General features: G+C 36.8%; 1 protein-coding gene across 4 annotated transcripts in view; it reads left to right on the top strand.

Annotated features, from left to right (window-relative positions):
- SUGCT (succinyl-CoA:glutarate-CoA transferase) overlaps window positions 1-25,805 on the top strand; it is a 329,471-nt gene that overhangs the window by 265,615 nt on the left and 38,051 nt on the right. For all 4 annotated transcript variants that reach the window (XM_085051578.1, XM_085051579.1, XM_085051582.1 and 1 more), the window contains exon 13: window positions 10,382-10,445. In XM_085051578.1, coding sequence (XP_084907704.1) covers window positions 10,382-10,445 — 64 coding nt within the window. The remainder of the gene's footprint in view (window positions 1-10,381; window positions 10,446-25,805) is intronic.

Below are 25,805 nucleotides of genomic sequence, written 5' to 3'. Positions count from 1 at the left end.
ATGAAAATATTTTTTTAAAATTTTATTAGATGTGACCCCTCTGTACATTTTTATAGTTTGACTGTCTATATTCTAATTGTCTGCTTCAATAGCATTAGATAAAATATAAGGTCTTACACAAAGCAAATTTTCAGAATAGTGCTTATGACTTGACATGGGAGAGTTTTTCTGGCTGTGCAACCTGCTTTAACTAAACTCAGATACAGTGAAATATTGCAAATTGATGGTATTTTGAAGGCCCTGAAATGGTTCAGAATGTAGACATGTAAAACATGCTTTTTTCAATTATACTGGCCATCTGCTTAGATTTGCATGTTTAGAAAATATACCTTTCCATCATTACTGTCAGTGATACTTTTAACGCCATCACATCCTATTATTGCCTTATATAATGTTATGCAACAGGTATCACTGCTGAGGTAGAGAAGAAACCCTCAACACAAAGCTGAAGAGACAAAATTGAATATAACTTCCAAAATACATTACCACATTTGAAGATATGAATTTACACAGGTGAACTATTTAGTTCCTGTGTGCAAATTTGAGTAAATAAAAATCTGTCCTTGCTATTTTCCTTTTTCTCTTTCCATTCTTGGTCCCTCATAGCTTGTCTAGCAACTTCTATTGCAAAGTTCATTGGAAGCGTCATATTTAAAAACAAGTGTTGTATTTTTTCTCACAGTTGTATATGTAGTACTCACACACTAATGGCTTTTTACATTAAATTCTTACACAGCATCTAATGCACATTTATGACTAAGTAACTGTGAAATGCAGTATTTCCAAAACTATGTTTTGAGGTTTTTTTAAAATAAGGATTGTTTCTGAGAGAAATCACTTCTTTTCTGTGAACACTCATAGCCCTGAAATACCTTTCTGGCGGCTTTAGTTACTTCTTGCTTTACTGCAACTTGGAGAGAAAGTTGATGGCTCGGTAATAAAATTCATAACTAAATGCTAATGATGGAAAAGCGGATGACAGTAGTTAAGTACTGAACTGCTAGAAAGGAGTTGAAGAAGAAACTGATACAAAATGGGAACTTAATCTTCACCTTCTCCAGATACATGTGTGCCTAGCACTCTTGAATCCCAATTCTTTCATGTAGGCATGGTTAGGAGTTCTCTGTCTTAAATGGATTTATTACAAAGGCTAATGTTAAGGGGGCAGAGTATAAATCAGGAAAAATCTCCATGTGCCAGAGCTGCTGTTGATGAAAGTTCCTTTGACTGCCCAGGACATCTAGCAATACTCAACAGCATCTATAGAGTTTACCAGTGTAGTCTGCACATGTTTCCATACAGAACTCCTTTGACTTAATTTAAAATGCTGCATTTAAAACTACAGCCACAGTTCCTTTCCTAAAGGGCTAAAAAGGTCAGTGCAAGAGTATGTAGGAATAAGCCACTTATGACAGGTGTGGTGAATCTCTGCCTGGAGTAGACTGAGGGTCTGCAGGGAGATGGTCTCATCTGGATGTGCCTTACAATGCTAAGCAGGTGCCAGTGTTAAATGGCATTCCTTTATGGATGAGCAAGTTTTGCACTGCTGGGAAGGAGTAAGTACTCTGAGCTGACAGACCAGCTCAAATAAAACAATGATGTATAAATAAACCACAAGACTTACATGGCAGGTGAAAGATGGATGGAGTACTTAAAAGAAGGCTCTTGGGAACTCAGTGTGGTGTGCAAGGTTAGATTATGTACATTGTATTTGGCAAAACAAGTGAGATTCCCAAGGACCGTGAGAAATTAGGAGATATTTTAATATAATAGTACAATGCTGTTGTTTAATGGTTCCTCTGCTTACTATAAGTCTGATATTGTTTGTGAATTTCTGAGGCTTTCTGACTATTGAGATATATCTTCTGTCTATAAGAGTATTCTTGCCATAACATGCATACCTATCTGAGAAAACACGTGATTTCTGTAACAACTCTTAGTATGATTCACTGTGCAGTTTCATTGAAGATTGCATATTTTGAAATAACAGTACCCTTAAATGGTGGACAAACACCTCAGTCAATTTTCAATCCAGAGTTGCATCTGCATGTGACTTATTTCAATACTACATGGCAAAAAGTGACTGCTGAAAAGTCTCAGTTGTCCAAAGCCCTATCAGAATTTTCTCTTCATCATCTCCAGCTCCATAGGCAGGTCTGTATATGTATGATCCCTGATGAATGTATCAAACATCCACAGAGTTGTTATGAAAACAATGACAGAGGAAAGGTTCTTGATATTCTTACCCCATCAGTCTCCCAGTTGTTGCACACAGTGCTGGAAGGTGCGGCAGTTCTAGCTTATTATCTGTGTAATAAGTTAGGAAATATACTTGCATTTCATTAACAAGTCAGTATCCACAAAAGAAAACATCTAGGGACTTATTTTGTTGTTGTTTGATGTAAGAGATAAATCACAATGAAATAAAATAAAATTAAAGCCTTTCACATGACATTCTGGACACCAAAATAATTTAACCTATATACAGTCCAGGATACTCTTCTTAATTTTTCCAGTCCCTTGCATCTTTCAAAATTATTTGTAATTGGATTTGTCCATGCTTTTTGTTCAGAGAAACTGCAATCATAACATTTAAATACTGAATATAGTATTTGTAATAATCCAAAGTAGAAAAAATATTATCAAAAGCCAGTGATTTGTAACACCGCTGCTAGCAGAAAACTACTGGCCATTCTGACTGAAAGAAGCAAAAAAACAGTCAGTATTTCAGTCTGTTGCAATAATAAAACCAATCTGTTTCTGTAGCACAGAAGGTGATCAGTGTGGAGTTATCAGTGTTAGGAAAGCTCTGCTGCAGCTGGAGACAGACTCTTAGATCCCAGAGCCAGTACTTTGAATAAAGCTACACCCCATCTTGCTACCAGCATGAGACAGGTCTTATATCCAAATAGCAGTACAGCCAACCATCTTTGCTAAAAGATTTCTGTGAATTTACACATTCATACCCACCAAAAGTATGGTTTTACAATTACATCAGTTCTCAGGGAAAAAGATCATCTGAGAAATATACGTATTTTTCACAAATAAGGACAGATTCTTTCCTCTGCTGTGTTTCCACACTGATGGTGCAAGAAGTTGTCAGGGAGCTATACGTGGGTATCTGCGGGAAGCAACCTGATTTTTGACCACCCAGACAGCCCCTTGAAATGAGGGTCAGGTCTGCAACCTTGAAAATCAGAGAATTTACGCAATTAAATACAGACTTGTGTCCATGCATTTTTGTATATTTTGGCCCAAGTTATAATCTTTATTCTCTTAATCTCCTTGCTACTCATTACAAATATTAAATATATCATATGCTAATAAACTCCTCTGAAATACTTCCTTCTCCACAAGAGTTAAAAACCTGATTCTTTACTGCAATATGGTCTACTATTAGAAGAAAAGTACCTTCTTTTACTCTCATTACTTTTCAATACATCTGATAAAAACATAGGAGATTTATATAGACTCATTTACCAGCTGTCTCGTATTTACTTAGACTGTGAGGTATAAATTGAATTTAGGATTTTTTCTCAGGAATAAGAATGTGCTGATGATTAGGCAATGGCAAAGGTGTTTCTGCTCCGTTAGAAAGGGTTTTCATTGTTTAATACTTTTCGGGTTGTTTAATGTCTCTTATGTACATTATACTGTGGCTGCTTTAGCACTAAGAATTTTTTAATTTTTAATTTTGTAGCAGGAGGTGCTAGGGGAAGCAAAACGTTATTATGAGAACTATTCTCAGTATCAAGGTAATATTTTACTTGGATTTCAAATTTGAAAGATAATTTAGGAAATTGAATTACTAAAAACATTAATTGCCTGTTCATATGGGCCCCAGAAACAGCTTGCTGAGAAGATTTTCAGGGTGGAAGAGAGCGAGTCTGTGAAGAATAGACTCTCATAGGGTGCCTGAGAAGAGATCACTGTGGTGGGTATATTCTGTGCCAGTATTATGAACAACTAAAAGAATCCTAGAAACTTATCCAATTTCACCAACTTTATGTTTCCTTCTGAACTGAGTTCTAGTTTTGTTCTAATGTGCAGGTTTCATAATGTCAGACTTTTAGTATTTCAGTTAATGGATGACAAGTAGGATTTCCACTGGGATACTTACACAGAACTTTGTGGAGGAAGAACCTCAGTGGAAGCAGTTGTCTAGAACAGTGGTAGGAATAGATTGCTGGTGCAGGAAATTAATGAGTGTGGTCTCATGCAGGAGCTGAGGAAAAGCTGATATATGAGGTCTCACACCATTTTAAGACATATTTTAGTAATGCCAGTCATACAAAAGGTGTAAGGGACAAGAATTAAATTTGCAAGAAAATTGAAAGAGGAGAAGTTCTAGAAAGGTAATACAGTGCCAAATTTTAGAGTTAAATAAAAAAATGGCATGGCAAACTCTTTGCTTCCCCAAATGTATACAAAACCTATACATATCTCTATATCAACATGAGCTGTGTAAGATTTAAAAAGGTCACTTGAAAGTCTTGGCAAAGACAAAGTATCCTGACATAGTAGCCATTACTGAAGAACGTTGAAATGACAGAAATCAATAGGAAAGTGTAATACTTGCTATAAACTAAACAGGAAGTGATGCCTGAAACAGGCTGCCTGAAAACAGAGGCTAAAACAATCAGGTATATAAAAAGTGGACAAATTTATTCAAGGCCTTCAAGATATACTTGGGCAAGCAAAGTCCCTCTTGGTGACTACACCCAAAATGGACGCTGGGTCATGCACTCTTTACCTTTTGTAAGTTTTGTCTTATTAGCATATTGGTTCCTAATTCTCCAATCACACCTTCAGGTGATGATACTGACCGCCCCAAGCCCTGCTCCCCTCTTTCCACCGTTGTTTAAATATTTTTGGGCCCTAGGGTAATGAACATGTCCTTGAATCTCTATCCAGAGAGCTTTGTTTTGGCTAAATGTGTTGGGAACAGAGGTTTTCAGCATTCTGTAAGAGCACAGAACTACACCAAGTTACAGATGCATGAAGAGAAAAAAACCCCTGAAATTATTAAAGCATCAGAAGGACAGATTAAGTCATAGAGCTGGGGGAGCTATCTTAGAGTTATACTGTTGAGCCTTCTCATGAGGAAGCAGATACTGAGTCCAAAATGTTGAAGGAGATAAAAGAATCCTCTAAGCCTAATGAGGCAGTAATAATGGGTGAATTAAACTATCTTCAGTTGGTCAAATGTCACATTGAGATAGAGCGTAGGGGAAGAAATTTCTGATCACTCTCAGTGGTTGTCTTTTGAAACATTTAGTTCTAGATTATTCTTGAAATGAATATTCTTGACTTAAGTGAAAATTCTTGACTTAAGTGACCTAGAAGAATGCAGGTTAGAAGCTCTTAAGCCCTGTATCAGAAAGCACCCTTTTGGATCAAAGTCGTGGCTACTGTAAAACTTAATTTCAATGCTAATTGCTAATTGCTGTAATTAGTTTGTAAAACCACTATGAGGCTAGAGGGTATAAAAACTCTTTAGACAAAAGATAGTAAATAAAAAGTAATGAAAAATGATGGAAATTAAATCCTGAGAATCAACAGGGAATCTAGGTGATGTGTTCTGTAATAGAGCAAGAGATGCAACAGAAAAGCATGAAGTATTTGAATAATGTGACATGGATCAGGATAAAGATGTATCCTCAGGGATGTCAATAAAAAGTAATTTTGTCTACAGTGTATAGTAGCAAATAGCTGTGAAGCTGTGAAATAAGAATGAGTTTGTCAAAGCCATCACCTCACATGCACAAAAAAAGGAACAAGTTTGGTAAAGCAGTCTGTAAGACACTGGCCTAGAAGAAAGCAGCAGTAGAGAACAGGGACATTCCAATGAACTGTAGTTTTCCTGCGTGTATTCATATGGTATCATAGATGTGGTGCTAGGGATCTAAGGGACTATAACATACAGTGTTCTCTGTGTCAGAGTAAGAGACTGGGAGAAAAGAGGTAAATTAAAAACAATGAAGCCAATTTATTAGTTCAAAAATTTGTAAAGAAAGCAACTTATCTTTAAATTATATCCTGTCACATGAAATGGTGAGAAACATCAAATATGAGAGGTAGATGCAGGTAAAACAGAGGATATGTGATTCATTAGTACAATACTTAGATACAGTAGAGATACCTTCTCCAAGTGATCCCTGCATATTAGAAACTGTGTTTAGAAAGAAGAATATTAAAATTATTAGTGATGAAAGACAAACTTTGCAACAGAACTTGAAAATATTGGGATTGCAGCATTGGAAAAAAGGTGGAGGGGAAACATGCTGATGTGCAAACCATGCTGTTGTGCAACAACATTCTAGAAATACAAGACCAAGCAGAACCAGGCATCATGTGGGAATATGTTTAATATCCTTTCCAAATTTCAAATGAGTTAACACATTTTTATTTGGAAAGGGGTACTCTTAGGATGTGGGATACGATTCCAATATGGCATTTTGTTCACAACACGTTCTGTTACTTCTTCAGGGGGTGATTATGGCCATTGCTCTATGTTCAGCATGTACAGCGAAAACTATCATTACTTTTTTGTGGTTTGGAGGCATGAGTAGTAATTACATTTACCAACAGCCAGCTGTCTTGTGGCTACAAAAATATGGAGAAAATTGTTACATCATTTCCTTTGTGGCCCTGAAAATCCTTTTCACTAAACTCTAGATGAATCTGTGAAAGAGTGGTACCTGTACAAATGCATATTTTGAGTGCATAGCTCCACATTAAATAGCACTTTTTAAATTTGGATCAGGGAAGGAGGGAGGTGGGAACTACAAGTTTTGATATGTTTCTGATTCCAGCATCTACTTTGATAGGGATTTGGAAGCTTAGCTTAGGTAGAATGGACTTCAAACCTTCCTGGCAGTTCTGAGAGAAGCTGTGTTAACATGAGTGGTTAGTTACATGCTTCATCTCAGTTGAAATGGTGTCTGTATTTGGAATAAAATAAAATGGTATCACAGAATCAATCAATTATGTTGGAAAAGACCTCTGAGATCATAAGTCCAATCTATGACTGAGCACCACCATGTGAACCAGATCAGGTTCAATCTTTCCTTAAACACCTCCAGGGACAGTGACTCTACCACCTCCCTGGGCAGCACATTCCAATTTCTAATCACCCTTTCTTTGACATTCCTCCTAATGTCCAAACCAAACCTCCCCTGGAGCAGCTTGAGACTGTCCCCTTGTCTGGTCACTGGCTACCTGTGAGAAGAGGCCAACCCTCACCTAGGTACGACCTCTTTTCAGGGAGTTGTAGAGAGTGAGAAGGTCTCCCCCAAGCCTCCTTTTCTCCATGGCAAACAACCTCAGCTCCCTCAGTTGCTCCTCACAGGGCTTGTACTTCAGTCTCTTCACCAGCCTTGTTGTCCTTCTCTAGACTAGGTACTTCCAGTAGCTCAATATCCTTCCTGAACTGAGAGCCCAGAACTGGGCACAGTACTCAAGGTGCAGCCTCAACAGTGCCGAGTACAGGGGAAGAACCACTTCCCTGGTCCTGCTGGCCACACTACTCCTGATACATGTTAAAGGTTTTTGCTGAAAGACTGAAGACTGTGCTTCTGATTCCTTTACAATGATCTAAAATGACTCCCAACCATTATTTGATTCAGAAAATCTCAAATGGTAACAGATCACATAGTATTTCTAGCCTGCAAAATAAGCCATATGGGGAAAAAAATTTAAAATTTGATCTCTTGATTGCCATAATCTTTTACATGATTCTCTTGGTTCATCAGTTCCTTATTATTAACTCAGGTGAATACATTGACAATAGAGGTCTCTACCACACCAGAAAGATCATGACCATTTGAGCGTACAAGACAATGGAGGAGAAACCCTTTGAGTTGTGTTTCTTACCTTTTCCTCAGATTTTTTTGTCTTTGATGATAAAGGATGTGAGCATTACATTCTCCCATGGCTAGAATGCAGTAATCTTATGAGTTTCCTTCATGTTTTTTTTTTTAGAATGCACATGAGAAGCTGGTGAAGTTTATTTTTTTAAATTTCTTTTTGGGAATCCTAATAGTGGAATGCATGGAATGGGAAATTACACAGTTATTTTAAACAGTGTTGCTGATGTAGGGAAAAAAATCCACAGTTTTTCACCAGCATTGCTTGAGGATTGGTTTCTTCAAAAGAAAAGTTGGAACTGAGTATATCAATATAGGCTTAATTACTGTAGAAAATAAAAATTAATAGAAATTTCAGTGGTTTTGAGTAAATAATATATCTGATAGGGAAATCAAACTCTGTACTTATAATGAAAATATTAAGGAAGCTTGGCTGCATCTTCAACAATTCTTTTAAAATGAGTAGTGGTGATGTTTAGATACTTCAGGGGTTTTGCAGTTTACTCTGTAAAGAAAAGGGATCTGGAATTTGAGTCTAACAAAAGAAGATTTTTAAAAAAAGTATTTTAAAAACAATTTAGGTCTGCATCATGAGGATAAGAATTTAGAGACCCAGAACAGATGAAAACACGATTTTTGTGGAGCCCTGAGTAGGTGCTAGACTATTTGTATGTTTTTCTTTAACCAAATGGAGTCACGTTTAGGTACATCCTTTAATTTGCCATCTAAAGAACTGCTTAGTCACCTGAGCATGGTGTGGATTTCAAATGAGGGTGTTTTCTTGAATTCAGGCCCCAAATAACCAATTAAATGCATAAAGCAGGCCCATGTAAGTAAATTCTAGAGAAAGGAGGCTAAACTTTTGATACTGTTTGATTAAGGGCGTAACTGGAAAGATTCTAAATATGAATTAAAACAAGCAGTTATATTTTCTAATTCTGTCATTTGTGAAAAAATTCTGGATGTCTCACTTGAACGTCTACCAAAACTGCCTTTAACCTTCTGAAAGAGAAACAGAACTAATGATTTGGTATACCGCCAAACAATTAGACCAATGAACAGACATTGTTCCACCAGCATCTATTATCGGAAATGTCTGGATTTCTAAATGTCAGCTAAATAGGTTCACCCCACAAGCTAAGAGAAAGCTGACCTGACCTTTTGACACCACCTGTTCAGGAATAGGAATTTTTTAAACAGGCTATTCTACACAGATAAAGGGTTCACAAAATTTGACCTGGAAAGAATGGTTAAAGGAATTAGTTTTGTTTAGTCTAGAAAAGAGCAGACTGAGGGAGGATGTGATTACAATCTTCCAGTAGATAAAAGAATGTTATAAAGATTCTAGTGACTGGCTTTCTGTGTCCAGTTGGGAACAAGACAAGAATAAAGATGTTTAATAGACAGATACTTATATTATGCATCAGGAGAAAAATTTCTAAAAACAGAAATAGAGAATAGGGTGCAGACTACATAAGACTACATAAGAAACTTCTCATCTCATTAATTAGGAACTTTTAAGACTAATTAGACCAACACTTGTCATAAATAGTCAAGGTTGCTAGTGTTGTTCATGGTGTGAGGTGAATAGGTAGATGTATTACATGATCACTTAAAAGGCTTTGCCCATCGTTCATTTTCTATAGCTGATGCATTTGGCAAGAGATTCTAGACTTGTTACATTGGATATGAAAGTAATTGCCTAGTGGGTGGCTATTTTTTTTTTAATAATTCAGATTATGTGATTAAGGTAGTAGTGTTACAAGAATGGAAGAATAATGGAAAAGGAAATTATAAATATTGATTATTGGCTTTGGGTGCAGAATTACAAGAGCAGTGAGTTTGCTAGTATGAATATCTTTTTCTTGGTTACTTGGGAATTTTGGTATCACACATTGTTTTCTGGCTGAGGTTAATAACAAGGATCTGAAAATTGTGATGAATAATCATCCCATATAGATATACGCAGGGCTGAAGCATGTCATACCCACTCAAAATAACAGAAAAAACATCCAAATTATTTCATCTTTCCAAAATGTTTGTAAAAGCTATTAAGACAACATTTCACAGTATGCTCCATCACAAGCTCAATACTAACAAACAGTGGAAAAGCAACCAAGAGAACATAGTTTATGTATAGGCCTTTAGTTAATATGAAAGGGTGTGAAGGTTTTAATAGTCATTCTGTGTTGGTTCCAGTTGTCTGCTGGTGGTTGAAAGTGTAACATGCTCGCAGCTCAGTTTCTTATGTTTGATGATGAGTATCAGAGCTTAAAGATATGTTAGACCTACAGCCTTAGTGAAGCATTTATTTAGATGCATAAATAAAAAATAGTGTCAAACATCAGAGCTTTAATTTTACACATTAAGCAAACTACTTGTGTTGTAGCTCCTCGTATTTTCAGAGAGTCTTTGAAAGAACATGATAACGTTTATCTCTTTTTTCCTTTTGAGTTTAGGAACTGATTATATTTTATATAACATGTATGTTTTGTTTTGTTTTGTTTTCCTAGGTACTGCACAATGGGCTTGTGATGGAAATGAATCATCCAACAGCTGGGAGGATAGCTGTTCCAGGTTAGATGTTTAATCCCTTTTGCTAAATTAAATGCTACATGACATCCTGAGTGGTTCCGGAACTCAGCTGAGGACATGACACATCTTCACATTTCACTCAAATGAACAAAAGTTTAACCAGGTCGACATTTGTGCTCATAGTCATTCCAGTAGCAGAAAAATGGGTTAAAATGTGTGTCAGAATAGCTTCTGGTTTCCATCGGTCAGTTGTCATAAAACATGAACGTGGATTTGATAATATTTGCAAACTCCCGCTGCTAGAAATATTACTGCTAAACCATCTACACAAATATGTGAATCTGTTTTTGATTTAGGTCTATTTTGCAAGTTACCCAGGTTTCTTTTAGGGACATTTCTGATTTAAAAAAAAAAACCAAACATCAAAAAAAGATGAAAGAGAAGGGAAATTTATACTGAAGACTTAATTAAGCTCTTCAGTGATGAAGTTTTAAATAGCCATTTTCTACTTCCAAAGAATACAGAAGTGATAAACTAGTCTCTCCTCTTTAAAGCTCTGAATGGACCAGGAGCTGGTGTAGCTTTCCTTCCATTAGAATTAGTTATGTAATGGGGTTAAGCTCAACCAGGGCCATTGCAGTTGGTTCGGTTTTGACAATTATCCTTATCTGATAATCTATTAGCTATTGGGTCAATTCTTTTGCTTCTCTCTGCTTTTCTCTCTCCCAAGTCACATTGAGAATTGTTTCCTCCTTCATTCAAAGCATTATGTCATGTCTATTGTTATAAGACCTTTTCCTTACATTGTGATTTTCTGTACCAATTCCACCCTCTGACATAGCATCCAGTTGTCATCAATTTCAGTTGACTTGAGCACATGTAGTGTTAAGAAGAATTTGACCCATAAAATTTTTCTTAATTTGCACATCCTGGAACCACACTGGGATGCAGAAAGAATTATTTGAAAGAAACCAATCCCATATTAGATCATGTTTTCTTCAGGAACAGAGGGGGTGTTTGTGTGTGTGGATGTGTATGCTCCATATTTATTCTTTATCACAGTTTGCATTCCACATTTGGTTTCTCTAGACTTGGATGTTTGGTTGACTGTATTAAAAATTGCTTCTCTAATTTAGATGCACATATCTAAATATAGCAATCCGTTTTTAAAAAAAAATTCTTACAGAAAAGTAATCTTGGTTAATTTACCCAAAATTAAAAGACAAATAAAAGGTTTTGACTTAATTATTTTTTAAGAAGTAGAAAGGAAAACCTTGCAGATGGTGGAGGGAGTGTGTAAGGTTTTCATGTTGCATACAATTTATAATCTATCTTAGAGAAAGCGAATACTCCTTAAGGGGATAGGTTAAACTGCAAGAAGAGGAAAGAGATGAAAGGAATGTTCTAATGTCTGTCAGCAGCGATAGAATGTATTGGCAAGAGAGTGTATTTTTACATAGGTAAGCCATAGTACTTCCCAAATCCTTAGTTATTTCTTATTTTATTAAAATAGTGACACTGCACTAAACTAAAATAAATCATCCTAATCTCTAAAGGTTTGCCATTTAGATGGACTTCTGTGAAGAGCTTCTTGTATTGAAACAGATGGCTGAAATGATTATTGGAATTTTGAGCAGGAAAAGTAGAATTCCTTCCTTTCCTGGCATGGGAGGATAAGGAGAGGAGAGACACGGGAGGAAAGGGGGAAGAACACTCATTCAGTGTGAGCAGAATGGACCTATTGATATCACTGGAAAGGCAGTGCTTTACTGTGTCCCAAAAGTAAAGTGCATAAGTGCATAAAGTGCATAAGTGGATTTGGCCACTGTTGATGGTAGGTAATAGAAATACCCTGGATTTGTCCTGCTCAATATATATCTAAAGAGTACAGGGAAAAGTGTGCAAAGAAAGCCTACAGTAGATAACTTCTTCTCAATGACAGTTAAAAATAGAAGGGCTTTTTTTGCCAATATGGTTATATTTTAATATCTTGTATTTGGTAGAGAACAAGTCAACTAAACTCTCAGTTTCTGTCTCAGGATTGCTTATTAAGGAAAATTAAGCTATTAATGTGAATGTTGAAATTGAATAGACTGAAAATATTTTTCTTTAAAGAGGCTGGGAAGACTCTGATCCCAAAATAAAAATATTTTCTTTAACATGTAAGCCAGGTTTTAATGTGTCCTTTATTTCTTTAACATGTAAGCCAGGTTTTAATGTGTCCTTTCTTTAACATGTAAGCCAGGTTTTAATGTGTCCTTTAGTAACTGAACTGGACATCACCCTTGAGGCTCTTGACAGAGGTCAAGAGACTTTTGCTGCCAAGTAAAGCTGTGAGTGCAGTAACATGCACTTATTCAGTGAAGCATACTGGCAGATTTCAGCTCCAGATATCACAGGTGGCCTCTGTGTCTAGCATATTGATTTGCAGTAGTCCTTCTCCAGGCATGTCCCCAGTTTGAGAATCATTTCAAATCTGTGTATGAATGCTCCACTGTAGATCTTGCAGCTTGAAATTCTGAGAGATTTTGCCATTGACTTTAGTGTAGGCTACATTTTTAATGCCGGACATGGTAATTCATACTCCTGCTTTGCTTGAATATTTTTCGATATGGTTACTGAAATTGGTTCTTTCCTCGCCTAGTCAATATTTTCCCCCTTGCCATTTTTGTGATTACCAACCTAAGGTATACTGTGTGCTGGTCAGTGCACCATGAGGTACTGGTGAAAAGGGAATCAGAGAAGTTGTATTAAAAAACATATTTATAGTAATTTTTCTTTTCAAAATGTATATTTATGGTAGGAGAGAAAGAGACCTTGTCTTTTCATATCTCTTGTTTCAAGTATTCATGAAAAAGTCTATGCACATATACATTGGTGCTACTAGTATCAAGATATCTCAGATTCAAGAACAGATGTGAAAAAGGGAGTTCACTGCATATGACTAAGAGTGACTGTATAAAAGATTGTGAGCACATTCTGAAGAAAAATATGGTTCAGTGGTAGTTCAGTGGTTTCATTAGGATAACATTTCACCTATATAATTCAGTATATTCATGTCATGAAGTTATTCTAGAACTGACTTATATATACTTGACATATCCTATGTAGAATGTGCAACACTGTGAGAGAGACCTGCTTGAGTAATTTTTGTCAGGACTGGTTTGTCTGATTGTAGGGCTGAACTAACGAATCTTTTCTGTCTCTGTACCTGAAGGCAGCTGAATCATCTTTAGTTCAGGTCAGTGCTCCAAAGATGATCAGGAGCTGGAGCACCTCAGCTGGAGAGGTACAGCCTAGGCAAAAGACAGACTCAGGGGGGCCTGTCAGAAGCCCTCTAGCACCTCCAGGAAGATTATCAATGTGGAGAGCTGGGCTCTTCACAGCAGTGCATGGTGGGAGGATAATGGACAAGAGAGGTTCAGCCTATATATTACAAAAATCTTTTCCATTGTGACAACAGCCAGGCAGTGGAGCAGGTTGCCCACAGAGGTCATGCATACTCTCTTCTTAGGGTTTTTCAAAGAACAGCTAGATAACACCAGGGGCAATCTGACCTGACCTAAAGACATGACTCTGACCTGACTCAAGCAAGAGTGGAGTCCTCCCGAAGTCCTTCCCAACTTGGATTATGCTTTTATTTTGTGATTAACCTTAGTATCGTTTCCTTAACTCTGTTGTTCTTAGCCCTTTCCACAGAGGTCTGAAAAATGACACAGTTTAATCAAATGTGAAATGTAGGGCACAGAAAGTATTCTTGGGGACAAAAAATTTGTGTTTTATACCGTGCCAGATTGCAGACAATGCTGGATGGCACAGAGACACTACAGGTAAGTGAAGGGACAAAATTTCAAGAAGCTTTAGCATTGGGGTTAGTCTTGAACTACTTTCCCAAAGAGCAATGGACTTATACAAAGAGTGGTTGCATGTGGGTTTCTTGAAGCCACTGAGTATTCTGAGTGCCAATATGGAGCACAATGGATACCAACCCATACTGATTACATAGAAAAAACTAACGGATGCAATGCAATCTTTCTCAAACCTTTTCCATTACCATCTACTTATATGGTTTAGGAAACTCAAATAATAATAATACTCCCAACTCCTGCATTATCTAGTCTCTAACGTTGACTTTTAAAGGCTGCCAGTGGCTTTTTAAAGTCAAAACAGTGTTTATAATATTATTTTTTGATGAAAAAACCACAATGTATTCAGCTGTTCCTAACAAACTAAACTTTGTAGAACTTATTAACTAGCTTTGTGAACTAAACTTCATTTCTGACCCCTTCTAAGCCTTAGCAAACTGGGGATTTGGATATAAGCCTAGACTTTGGAAACATCTCTGATCGAACAGGAAACAATATAACTGTAGAAATTGTGTAAATCACCTCTTCCAGACAAAACAACTATTCTTTGTTTTGATAATGTTTATATTGAATGTTCTCCTCATCTCCATTTCCTGAGTTGTTAAACATTATGTCTGTCCTTTGGCCCATGATCTGCATCAAGGATGACCTTATTGCTCAGAAAGGCCAATTTCATACCTGGGTTCTTAACTTCCTTCTGTGCTCTTGAGATAAAGTTTATGGGGGACTACTCCAAGCTCAGTTAGGAAAAGCAGAGCAGGATTCCTCCTTGACACTGATTTCTTGGACTGAATTCAGGCTACTTATGTTAATTAATCAACCCACTTGGAAGAAATGTCCCTTTTTCCAGTCTTCTCCTGTCATTGTACATTACAAATATACTGCTGAAGCAGGAAAGAATTTGGTTTTCAGAGGTACGCTTTTCCTGTTGTATGATTCATTAAATAGTGTCATGGTTCCATGGAGACTTATTGCTATCAGTTAGAAGAATGGTTTTAAGGAATAAGACAAAGATGCAAGAAATCTAATAGGACTTCCTTACTGTGCTGCAGACTTTTTCCTTAACCTTGGACAAATCACTGTGTCTTATCAAACTAATTGTTTGCAGTTTTATAGATCTTGGTTAGTAGTTGAAAAATACTTTGATTCCTAAGGGAAGGGATTTCTTGGGAAAACTCTATTTGCTATTTTAAATATTTATTTCTATTGGTTATGTATGTATTTATACTTATTTTCTTCATGTATGTGGAAGACTAGTTATAGTTAAGGAAACAACAATGGTGCGTCTATGTATTTGGTCAGTGCATTTCAATACAGGGAGCAGATATGGCTGTTAGTGATACATGATATTTTTCTTTTACCATTAAATATATGTGTAGTGGAGGAAGCTTCACTTGGACTAGATCTAAGGCAGAGAAAAGTGACTTCCACATGGAGGAAGTTTGCAGGAAATTAAGGAAGCCTGTGCTCCAATCCACTGTTTCCTGCAGCTAGGAGATCCTTCAATAAAGGAACAACAACAACATGAAAAATCTCAACAATTTTTTTTCAAGAACCTCTGCTTGAACTTCTATCCTGTCTGCTTCTCATCAGGTCTTTTTTTCATATGTGTGTGTGCATGTCTGTGTGTGTGTGCATGCATGTGCATAACCGATGTTGATTGAAAAATTTTAATTTCACTTCACTATTTATGGTCCATTGGAGACAAACAGCTTCACCAGAATTGTTACCTCATTCGCCTTTTTTAGTCATCAGGGCTGACTATTTATGTCTTTTACATTCACAGAGCTGATTTCAATTTTGAGAAATTCATGACCATTACACGGACTTACACAAATGATGTATGACAGCTCACCTAGCTATCCCCAAAATCCTTTAAAAAAGTCTTACTAAATATACAAACAGTATATTCATAATGATTGGAAAAGCAGAAAAGAGATGGTGGGAATGACAAGGAATATGTTATTGGCTTCAGGATTATGTAGAAAGGCTAGTACATCTTTTTAATGAATGATGCTTTTGATTTGGAATCTTTCAAGATTCCTTTTAAAGTAAAACAATAATAACAAACCTTTTAATATTTTTGCTCCTCTGTCATATGTTTCCACAGTATTTCTCCACCACATTTTAAAATTTGTTTTACCTCCTGGAATGGTCTTAGTACCACAGTTAATACTTTTAAAGTTGATATTTTTAGGAAGAAGAGGCAGCTGTCTCTGACCTAGTTCTGGGACTTCAGTTTTTTGAGGGAATTAAGAAATAGTGGAAGTCTTATCTATCAGTGTCAAAGCAACTGAGTAGCAGTACTGACTGGGACCAGTACTGACTACGTCACTCAAGCAATGGCTCTCCAGGACTGCTGTTCAGGGTCTCTGAGCTGGACTCTTCTCTCATCAGACCCTAGGTTTCTCTGTCTGTCTTTAGGATCTGGCAATCAAACTTGTTTTTCTTGCATCATGTGTTTTTTTCCCAGGACCTGGCGCTGCCATATTGTGCGGGAAAATAAAACTTTTTCGGGGAACAAGTGAGGGAATTTTCCTGCTCTGTACATAATAAGTCAAATAAAGTAATGGCTGAAGTATTGATGAATGTTGACTGGTAATTATACTTCTAGTTACAGGAGAATATTTTCTTTCTATTTTCCTCCGTGTGTCCTAAGCTACACTTGGATTTTCTTTGAACTGGACATAATTATTGCAGAGAGTTAACTCAAGAGTATCACCATTCTGTCAGATGGTGGGGGAAGGGAGGAGGAGAAAGCTGAAGTATTGACTCAATAGCCAAATAAACTAATGAGCTTCCCACCAATGTGATAGTCCTAGAATTCAACTTTCTTTAAAATGAGGTGGTTTTTTTCTTCTGTTTCAATGTGTTTCCTACTTATTTCTTTATAGCAAACAATAACTTAGTAGTTTCTTAACCCTCACTCTGTAACAAGCACAGCCATGTGCTCACACAGTTCAAGGTGTGTGATTATAAAGATATGTCTTCATCCCTCGGGTGTGTTGTAAAGCAGCCAAATTATTTCAACACCCATAAATTTTTCATATCTCTTTATGATCTTTAATAATTATTGGATAAGAAAAGGAATCTACTTGCCATTGAAAATAGTTTTGTTTCATTAAATGTAAAAATATGTTTTAAACATTTAGACAATTTTACTTAATCCCTAGGATACTGAGTAGACTAATCCTCATTTGTGTTTTGTCCATATGGTCTTGACCTAAGCCCTGCCTTCCCATCAATGGAAAGAGTGATTGGACTTACCCTATTTTCTGTGAACCTAGACTAAACAATTTTGTGGTCAGCACTGGCCATTAGGTCATTTGCTCTGTCTTTTTATCACATTGACCACAAAATATCATCAATTTAATTTTTTCACCTATGTTTGACTATAGTTTGTCTTTTCCAGAAGTCCTCAAGGGATGGCAAATTCACCAAATATCTGCATCTTTCTTTAAAGGCATGATAAAGTTAATTGTTAAAAACCCTATGATCTCCAGTTTAATAGAGAAACAATTTTTTTGTGTGTTTCATGGGGTTTAAGTACTTTTTCTGCCCATGAAAGTACTTACTTACATGATCAAAGTTTCATCTAGATAACTTTTTGATAAACTATGTAGAGTAAATTGCCCAGATTTTTTCAGGTCCTGTGTGTGTAAGTACAGTGCAGTTACAGCTTTGCAACTCCATCTTTTTTATTGCAGTCTGTGTACTGTATACATACAGGAAAAATTGTAGTTGCACAGAGTGCACCACGAACTTGCTGCCTAACTCTGGGCAAGTCCCTTAGCCCATGAAGTTTCTTACTTCTTCATGCAAAAGAATGAGATAATAGAACTCACAATTAACTATAGAGCATAAATATTGTCATTTTTTCCAAATTATAATAATCACAATATGTGAAATTTAATTCTATTTTCCCTTGTTGTTTATGAGAATAATGATTGGATGGAAATAAGGGGCAAAATAAGGCTTATACAATTAACTTATTTGTGCAGTTGATTAAGAGCTGACCACCGGTAGATAGCATGTACTTGTTGTAGGTTAGTAAATTTATCTATAACTCCTGAAGTAGGGAAAATTTAAGTTCTTTTAGTCACTGTGAACTTGTAATTATTTTTGTTCCTCTTCCTTGTACTTATGACTCTTTCTAGTAAAGTCTAGCCCAGAAATTAATGCCATGTTGCATCAGAATCAAAACCTAGAATTGTGATTTTGACCCGAGTCTTGAATAGTCTAAATGACGCTTTAATAATTTGGGCTATCAAAACCAAAGCATTCCTGTCACCTCTTTTGAACTCTGCCATTTTGCTAACTATTCTGGTGCTCTTTGGGATTCTGGCAGAGAAGGAAATTCCCAAGAATTTTTTCAAATATTTTACGACTAGATGTGCTTTTTTTTTTTTTTTAACTGGACTTCTATTTATCTGCTATTGGTCACCAAATTTGATCCCAATGTTGAATTTTTTTTTTTGCTAAACATGATTTTTTTTTTAAGGCAAATAAAACTACCTTATCCATCCTAACATGGTGTGCAAAAGGTTTAAATGAAGACAGAATAGATGTGAACTAGCTTAATCCAGGGTCTGTAGAAACATAAGGTACTGGGTCAAGACCTGGTTAGAAAAATCTTCCTGACACAGAGTCTGTTAAGATGCAGAACAGAATTCCCTAAGAAAACACAAATTCTCTTTTTCTTTGGCTCTCTGAAACTAGACTGAACATAGAAAATAAAGGCAAGTTACTCATATAAAAAGCAGATAAATGTTCTATTAAAGGAATTGATAACTTAATGATTTTAAAAATTTGATGTGGGTTCATTGCTTTGAATTAAAGTTATTTAGAGACTGTGCCTTTGGCAGGACAATAAATAAATATTTTGATTTGTGTGTAAGTGGAGTGTTCCTCATGGGTTTTGAACTAGATGCAAAGATGAAATGAGGCAGAAGTTTGCAGATTAGAACAAGCTTTTTAATATTCTTTGCAGGCTGTTTTTGGAAACATCATAGGGAACAGAAAATCAGGCCCATTTGTGAAGAGAGGCAGTAAAATTTATAAACACGTGGAGCAAACAAAATTTTAAAGCTGATGATGCACAAGTACCCAATTCCAGTCATCCAATTTATTCATATTGAAAGCACAGCTTCATGCACACATCTGCTATTTCTATCCCAGGAACACAGACATACTTTTACGAACTTGCGTAGACTCAAAGCAATTTGATAGTATTCTAAAGAAATCACAAGATTGGTGCTAAAAAATTAAGCTGCATTGCTTTAATTACGAGATTTAGATCCCTATAAGAGTCAATCTATGACAAAAACTCTCCTGTAATTTGAAACATTCTAATTTTCCTATTTGTTCATACATAGGAGGATAGAAAAGATAAAGAAAGGCCATAGATCTTTGTGTTGGCAGTATTTACCTTTGGAACTTTCTTAAAAGGCTGGAATAAGGACTTGTGTCGTAGTTCCTGAAAGTTTTACTCTCTGACTTTCTCGGTACTCACAAATCAGTGTCCCCACTGTATGATTTAGTAGATCTATCTCAAAACTAAATGTAGTGTTAATATCTTATTTTTCTAATCCTCATTTTTGCTTGGATTTCCTGAGGAATAAACATCAGGAAATACTGACCTCTCCTTCTGCTCCTTGTGGGTTCAGGTACAATGCTCTAGCTTTTACAGCTCTAAAAGTGTTGTAAGAATGCATGGGTACAGTGTAGCTTTACTTGGCTGCATGGCAATGTTAAATTGGAAGAGACCACTTTAACTTACCCTTCAAGTACTTTTGTAAGAATGACACTGTAAAGAAACCTACTAGAGGAAAGCAAGATAAATGGGGGGAGCAGCTCAGAATTTAAAAAAAAAACAAAACCTTGGTGTCTTCCATTTAAGCCATTCACCTTCTGAGTTATTCTGACAGATTTCAAGCTTTCCTAAATGTCAGCTAGTGCGGTGATAGTTTGGAATATTCCTTCTACTTGACTTCAAGAAAGCAACCAATACCTTGTTTACTACTTTAATATGACTTTTACATTCTCACTGCTAGGTGGCTCACCACTCAAAGCAGCATCATCCACCACCAACATCCACGAGGCAATGTTACCATTTCCATGAATTTGCATTTACTTTTCTGTTTTTTGGTGTGGTTTTTTTTTTTAATGTAGGAAGTTTTCGCTCAGTTGCTATATTTTGAGGCATAGCACATACTTATGATTTTCAGTTATTTTCATAGATTGGTATTCTGTCCCCAAGTATACACCCCAAATGTACACGGACATGAATCAAAATGCTTCATTGATTGTATTCAGAGCCTGTAAGTCTGAAGTCTTATCTTAGTCTTGGAATTTAATCTTGTACTGGACACCAGTTCCAGTGAAATATAATAACACACTTCAATAACATAATTATCCATTACACTTGTATATCACATCTGAGTATATTATATACTCCTCTAGCAGTATAGAGTTATAGTAACTCCTATAGCAGTTTTATAACAACCAAGGAGGTTGTTTGGTGTTAAACTGTACTGAGAGAAGAATTAGGTTGTTATGGTGCATATAATTTATATACAAGTAAAGGTGATTCAGAAAATTCAGAATTCTGATGTTTTTTGTTTAGTATATAAATGGTTTTCTTTTTTCTTTTTTAAATCTAAGTCCTGTAAAAAGAAAATTATTGTAATTGAAAAGAAAGCTAATCCCTGGTATCATACTGAATTTTTACCTGCTCACCTTTGAACAGTATTTATGTGTAATTATACTTATCTTTGATATCTGAGAAAATTAATTTCAAAGCCAGGAAAAAGAATTATTTATTTATAAAGCAGATTTCAAATATTGGGTACATTCAGGGAACTTACATGCTCTGATGATTTACTGTGAACACACTGTTGATATTAAATGCCTTAATAAGTTGTGGATAATTTTTAAACTCAGGATGAATGAATTAAACCAATGTTGTCTTATTAACAGTAAAACATGTCCTCAGTAGAAGTGCTCTGCTCATTTTTGAAGATTTTATTTGGAGCTTTGTAATATAATTTTTCTAAATTTACTCAAAGTAATCAGCTGAAATGTACTGTAAGATATGGAACCTAATATATACAAAACAAAATTTAAGCATTCCAACTCATGGTACACTTTGTCATATACTGACTGATAATTAGACAGAGACATTAAAAGGATCAATTTTGTAGAGGAGCTTTAAAAAGCCAAGAGATTGAATAGTCAGTCATAATTTAGGAAATTTTTGTCTTCTAGTGCTTAATGGCTTTACCAGAAGAGTTTTTAGTAGTACAGGATTTAGTTTTATTTTTGAATAATGTAACCATTACCACCTCCTATCTTGCAAAAAGAAATTCTGCTCCTAGTGACCAGAATGTTATAATCACCACTTCAGGGAGGAAGGACCGCATTTTGGGTTGCTCATCTCACTGGGATAATAGCTAATTTCCACTTCCTTGCTGCTTTTAGCTAGTTAGCTAACAATACCTACCCAAAGACACTGATTCAGGCAGGAATGTGATTATATTTAATTCCAGAGTTATTTCTGGGGGCAGATGTCATTGGTGTACAACTCAGCCTTCGAAAGACTTAGGAATTTTGCTTATACATTGGCTTCTTCTACAGGTCTTGTAGACAGCTTTTCCTATATACTGCAACTGTGAAATTAAGAAGACGTGCCAGTAGAGAAAACAATTTTGCCCTGAACTTTAAGATATAATGGATATAAAGTTCACTAAAAAGTGGTCTTCTTCTACTGGTAACATTCAGCCTACAATAAAACCCCAGGTGATCAAATGTATTCACATCTATATAGCTGTAAGAGAGCTATATAGGAAAAAAGGCAAGTTACTATGACATGCACCAGAGTACACTCTCATGTAACTACTCACCACCAGACAGCAACCCAGCTAAAAGGGACTGAAGCAGTCTGTTCTAGGGGAAGAGTCCTTCCTGACCCCAATACTGGTGGATAGGCTATTTCCTGAGCATGTGAGTGAAACCTGTCACCACCCTGCCCCACAGGTTGGTCACACCTTCCAGGAGATGCCCAAACCCTATTTGAAGCCCTACTTGAAACCATCTCAGGGGCTTCCAAGAGTGTCCAAATGTCCCTGTTCTGATCTACCTTGGGGGCAAAAATCTTTTCCATGTCTGACAGGGCACCAGTGGGTGCTTCAAAGCACTGGGGCCTCTGGCAACATCTCTGCATCCCATTTCATACAGCTGCTGTCCCAGGTTCCCCAGGGGATGAGGACAGCAAGCTCTGCAGTGTTCAAGGTGTTCCCTTCGTCTTGCTACTGCTATCCAGCTGAAAAGGCCTGATGGCCTTGGGCACCTGCAGGGGTACATGGGTAATCTCATCTCTTGAGGGGTTTGTCCTCTGATGAAGATAACTCTCACAAACTAGGAATATAGTCCATTGCTGCTACTGCAGTCACATCCCCTTGTCCCACTGAAACTAAGCTGCACAGCTCCTCTGTTAAACAGAACCACTGGCCATGCTTATAAATGGTGCAAAACACCCTTCAGCCACAGGGTAAAACTTTCAGAATTAATTTCCCCCTTTAACCTTTTTAAGAGTTATTTTCCTACCTTGTTTTGTGGGAAGATGTTCAGGTCTTAACTATTAACCTGTCAAATCTTCTTTGCCTTCAGCATATAAGATTTCAAGTAATGAAAGACTAAGGAAGGTACTGTTGTCATTTTTTACCTTGGCGCCAAAATGAGTATGTAACTTCAGACTATGTAAATAAGAATATTTATATAATGTATAAATACTTTTTGTTGTGATGATGCCAGAGATAAAAAGCAGGGGTTTGGTTCCCTGGGCATGCAGGGATTTAAAGAGAATGCATGATTTCCTCCCCAGTTCACCAAGGAACAATTACCACTATACTGTTTATGGTGAGATCGTCTTCTTGGAAAGAAGTCCCAAATGTTTTTGTGTTTACCATATTTTTCCTTGCACTTCAATAGCTCTTTTTCTTCCTTGGCCTTAAGAAAGGAATCCTTTTTGGAATTTCAAGAAATCCCTTTCTTGAAATTCCCTCCGAGCATTTGTAGGGTAGAGCCTGAGAGATGTTTTAACGAGGCTTCTACCAATCAGTAGCTCGCTACAGTCAGCTCCACGCAGTCACAACCAGCAGATGCAGCCCTCCACTAGACAGCTACAGTGGTGAGGCAGTTAGACTAGATGTTATCGATAAGTCCCTTCCAATTCAACCATCCCATTTTGTTCTACTCTATTTTTAAAACCTCTTCATTTACATCTTCTTTATATCTTCTGTTCACCTGTGTGTCCACCCACCTCCCTCCAAACTTATTTTCTAGCAAAACAGACCTTTTTATTTCGTCAATTTAATTCTACCCTACCTGGCATTAGTATTTTGAATGTATTCCACGGGCCATATTAGATGGGCACCTGACAACAAAACAGCCTTTGTAAAGTTTCTGTTCTATGTTGGTTCTCTGATGTACACTGGGAATGTCTCCCTGAACTGTGGAAGGATCTGTTCCAGCCTTGTTCGTAAAGACCAAATGCATTATTCTTTCTCTCCCAGTCATAATGTGTCCAAGATCATCAGAGGTTAAGAAACTGGGTTCATTTGGCAGATGTTTCTTGTTATTCTGCCAATTAAGTCAACAATAGGTATTCATAATCCTGGGGAGGCTTGGAGGTCATAGAAATTACAAGGGCAGGCAGAATAGCTCATGCACAAATGGCTGAGAAAGAAAGCGCTCTTTTGGGGATTCCCCCCACCCCTTTTATTCTGCTTGTCCTAGGGGCTGTCATCAGTCAGTGACATTGTGCATTGACTTCACCCCTTGGTTCTGGCTGCAGTGCTCAAGGTCCTGAATGGCACAATCTCTCTTTTATTGTTTCAAAGGAGATATTCTTCTACAGTTTGTCTTAGACCCAGCTTTCAGTGCTTTGTATAAATATTAAAATATTTTTCTCAGCAACTAGTTTAAAATTAATTGTTGGAATATTTCTTAAGAGAGAATGGGCAACCACCATGGAATAAAGATAGCAGTTATTGTGAGGCAGTGTGTGGTGTAGAGCAGTCATTTGTTACTTTACCAGTATAGAGAAACTCATTAGATTCTTGTTTTCTGGTCTTCTTGAAAGTTTATCCTTGCTGAGCAAGACATGGAGCTGGCAGAGAGAAGCACTGACCTTAAGAGGAAAAATGGACTTGGAGAAGTCATCAAAGAGCTAGTTTGTGTGCTTGGGGCTGGGATGTTAATGGCAATTGAATGATGTCTGCAGGTAATTTAATAGAGTACACTGGACTTCTCAGACGTGGAGCACTGTCTGCACCCCTTATGTAGTAAAGAACAGTGTAATACAATAGTCAGTTGTGTGAGACTGACAACAAGAATAAAGCATTACTGAAAGACAAAACAAGACTTTTAAAGGGACAAAAGAAGAAGCCATGAGGCAATGAACAACCATGAGACTTTAAGTTCACTAACACAGTGGATTCCTGTATAAAAAATCCAAACTCAAGCATAACAGTACTAATATATAGTGAATAAAGCATTGTCTGGGGAGTGTAATGATGAGAAAAGTATAATAAAACATATCTACTATCACTTCTGGTGAAAAAGAGAAGTGAATGAGACATAGTTGGTACAAATCATACCTAAAATGTTGCAGCAGCTAACAAAAGTATATGATATACTGTGACCCTAGAAGAAATGTCACTGTTTTTATCTGAACCCAAGAAACAAAAGGGGCAATATATGCCTGCCTCACAATCACATAATCGGACATCCACATTTACTTTTGGAGGTATAAAAGATTACTTAATGAGAGACAGAAACCTACATCGGGCAAATTATTCCAGCATATAGGAAATGCTGCTGAAAGAAACAGAGAAATTTCTTCAAATGGCAAGGGCAGCTGAACTGTCTAGCAAAAGGACCAAAACAGTGTTATCAGTGCAGAACAGGGACAAACTAAAAGAAATTGGGAAGCAGGACAGAGACACACTGGATGGAAATGCAAGTGTTGTGTTGCAGGGTATGTACTGAGTGGAACAATATATAAGGCAGTAAAAAGCCTGCCTGGTTCCCATGAAAAACTTGTAAAAAGCAGAGAGCATAGCAAGACCTTCTGTCCAGTGTGTTCACGAAATATAGAAAGTGGTAATAGGTGTGGAGGACATACAGATTAAAGTTAAAAGAAAGATGTCTTCTGGTTGTCTTGTGTTAAATCCAGATAAATTAATTGCACAGAAGGATGCAGGAGAAGCATGTCAGCTATTCTGTTTATTCTCAGAACTGTTCCATCAAGTCTTAATCAATTGACACCAGTTGCATGGTGAAGTCATCAGCAAGCTAATCCTACCAAGCTGGGTAGTGACAGCTTTAGTCTGGAGAAACAGAATTCATGATGCAGGTATTTGAAGCCAAAGAGAAAATGCAGCCTGTGGAGAAGCAGTCTGACAATCAAGAGATCTTACATATGCAAGGTATTAATTTCCTGAGCCTGGGAGATGAGAGGGAGTGTTCTCTGAGT

The sequence above is a fragment of the Lichenostomus cassidix genome, chromosome 2, assembly GCF_008360975.1.
Source record: "Lichenostomus cassidix isolate B80296 chromosome 2, HeHo_3.0, whole genome shotgun sequence".
Lineage (NCBI taxonomy): Eukaryota > Metazoa > Chordata > Aves > Passeriformes > Meliphagidae > Lichenostomus > Lichenostomus cassidix.
This window is presented reverse-complemented; position numbering and strand designations above follow the sequence as displayed.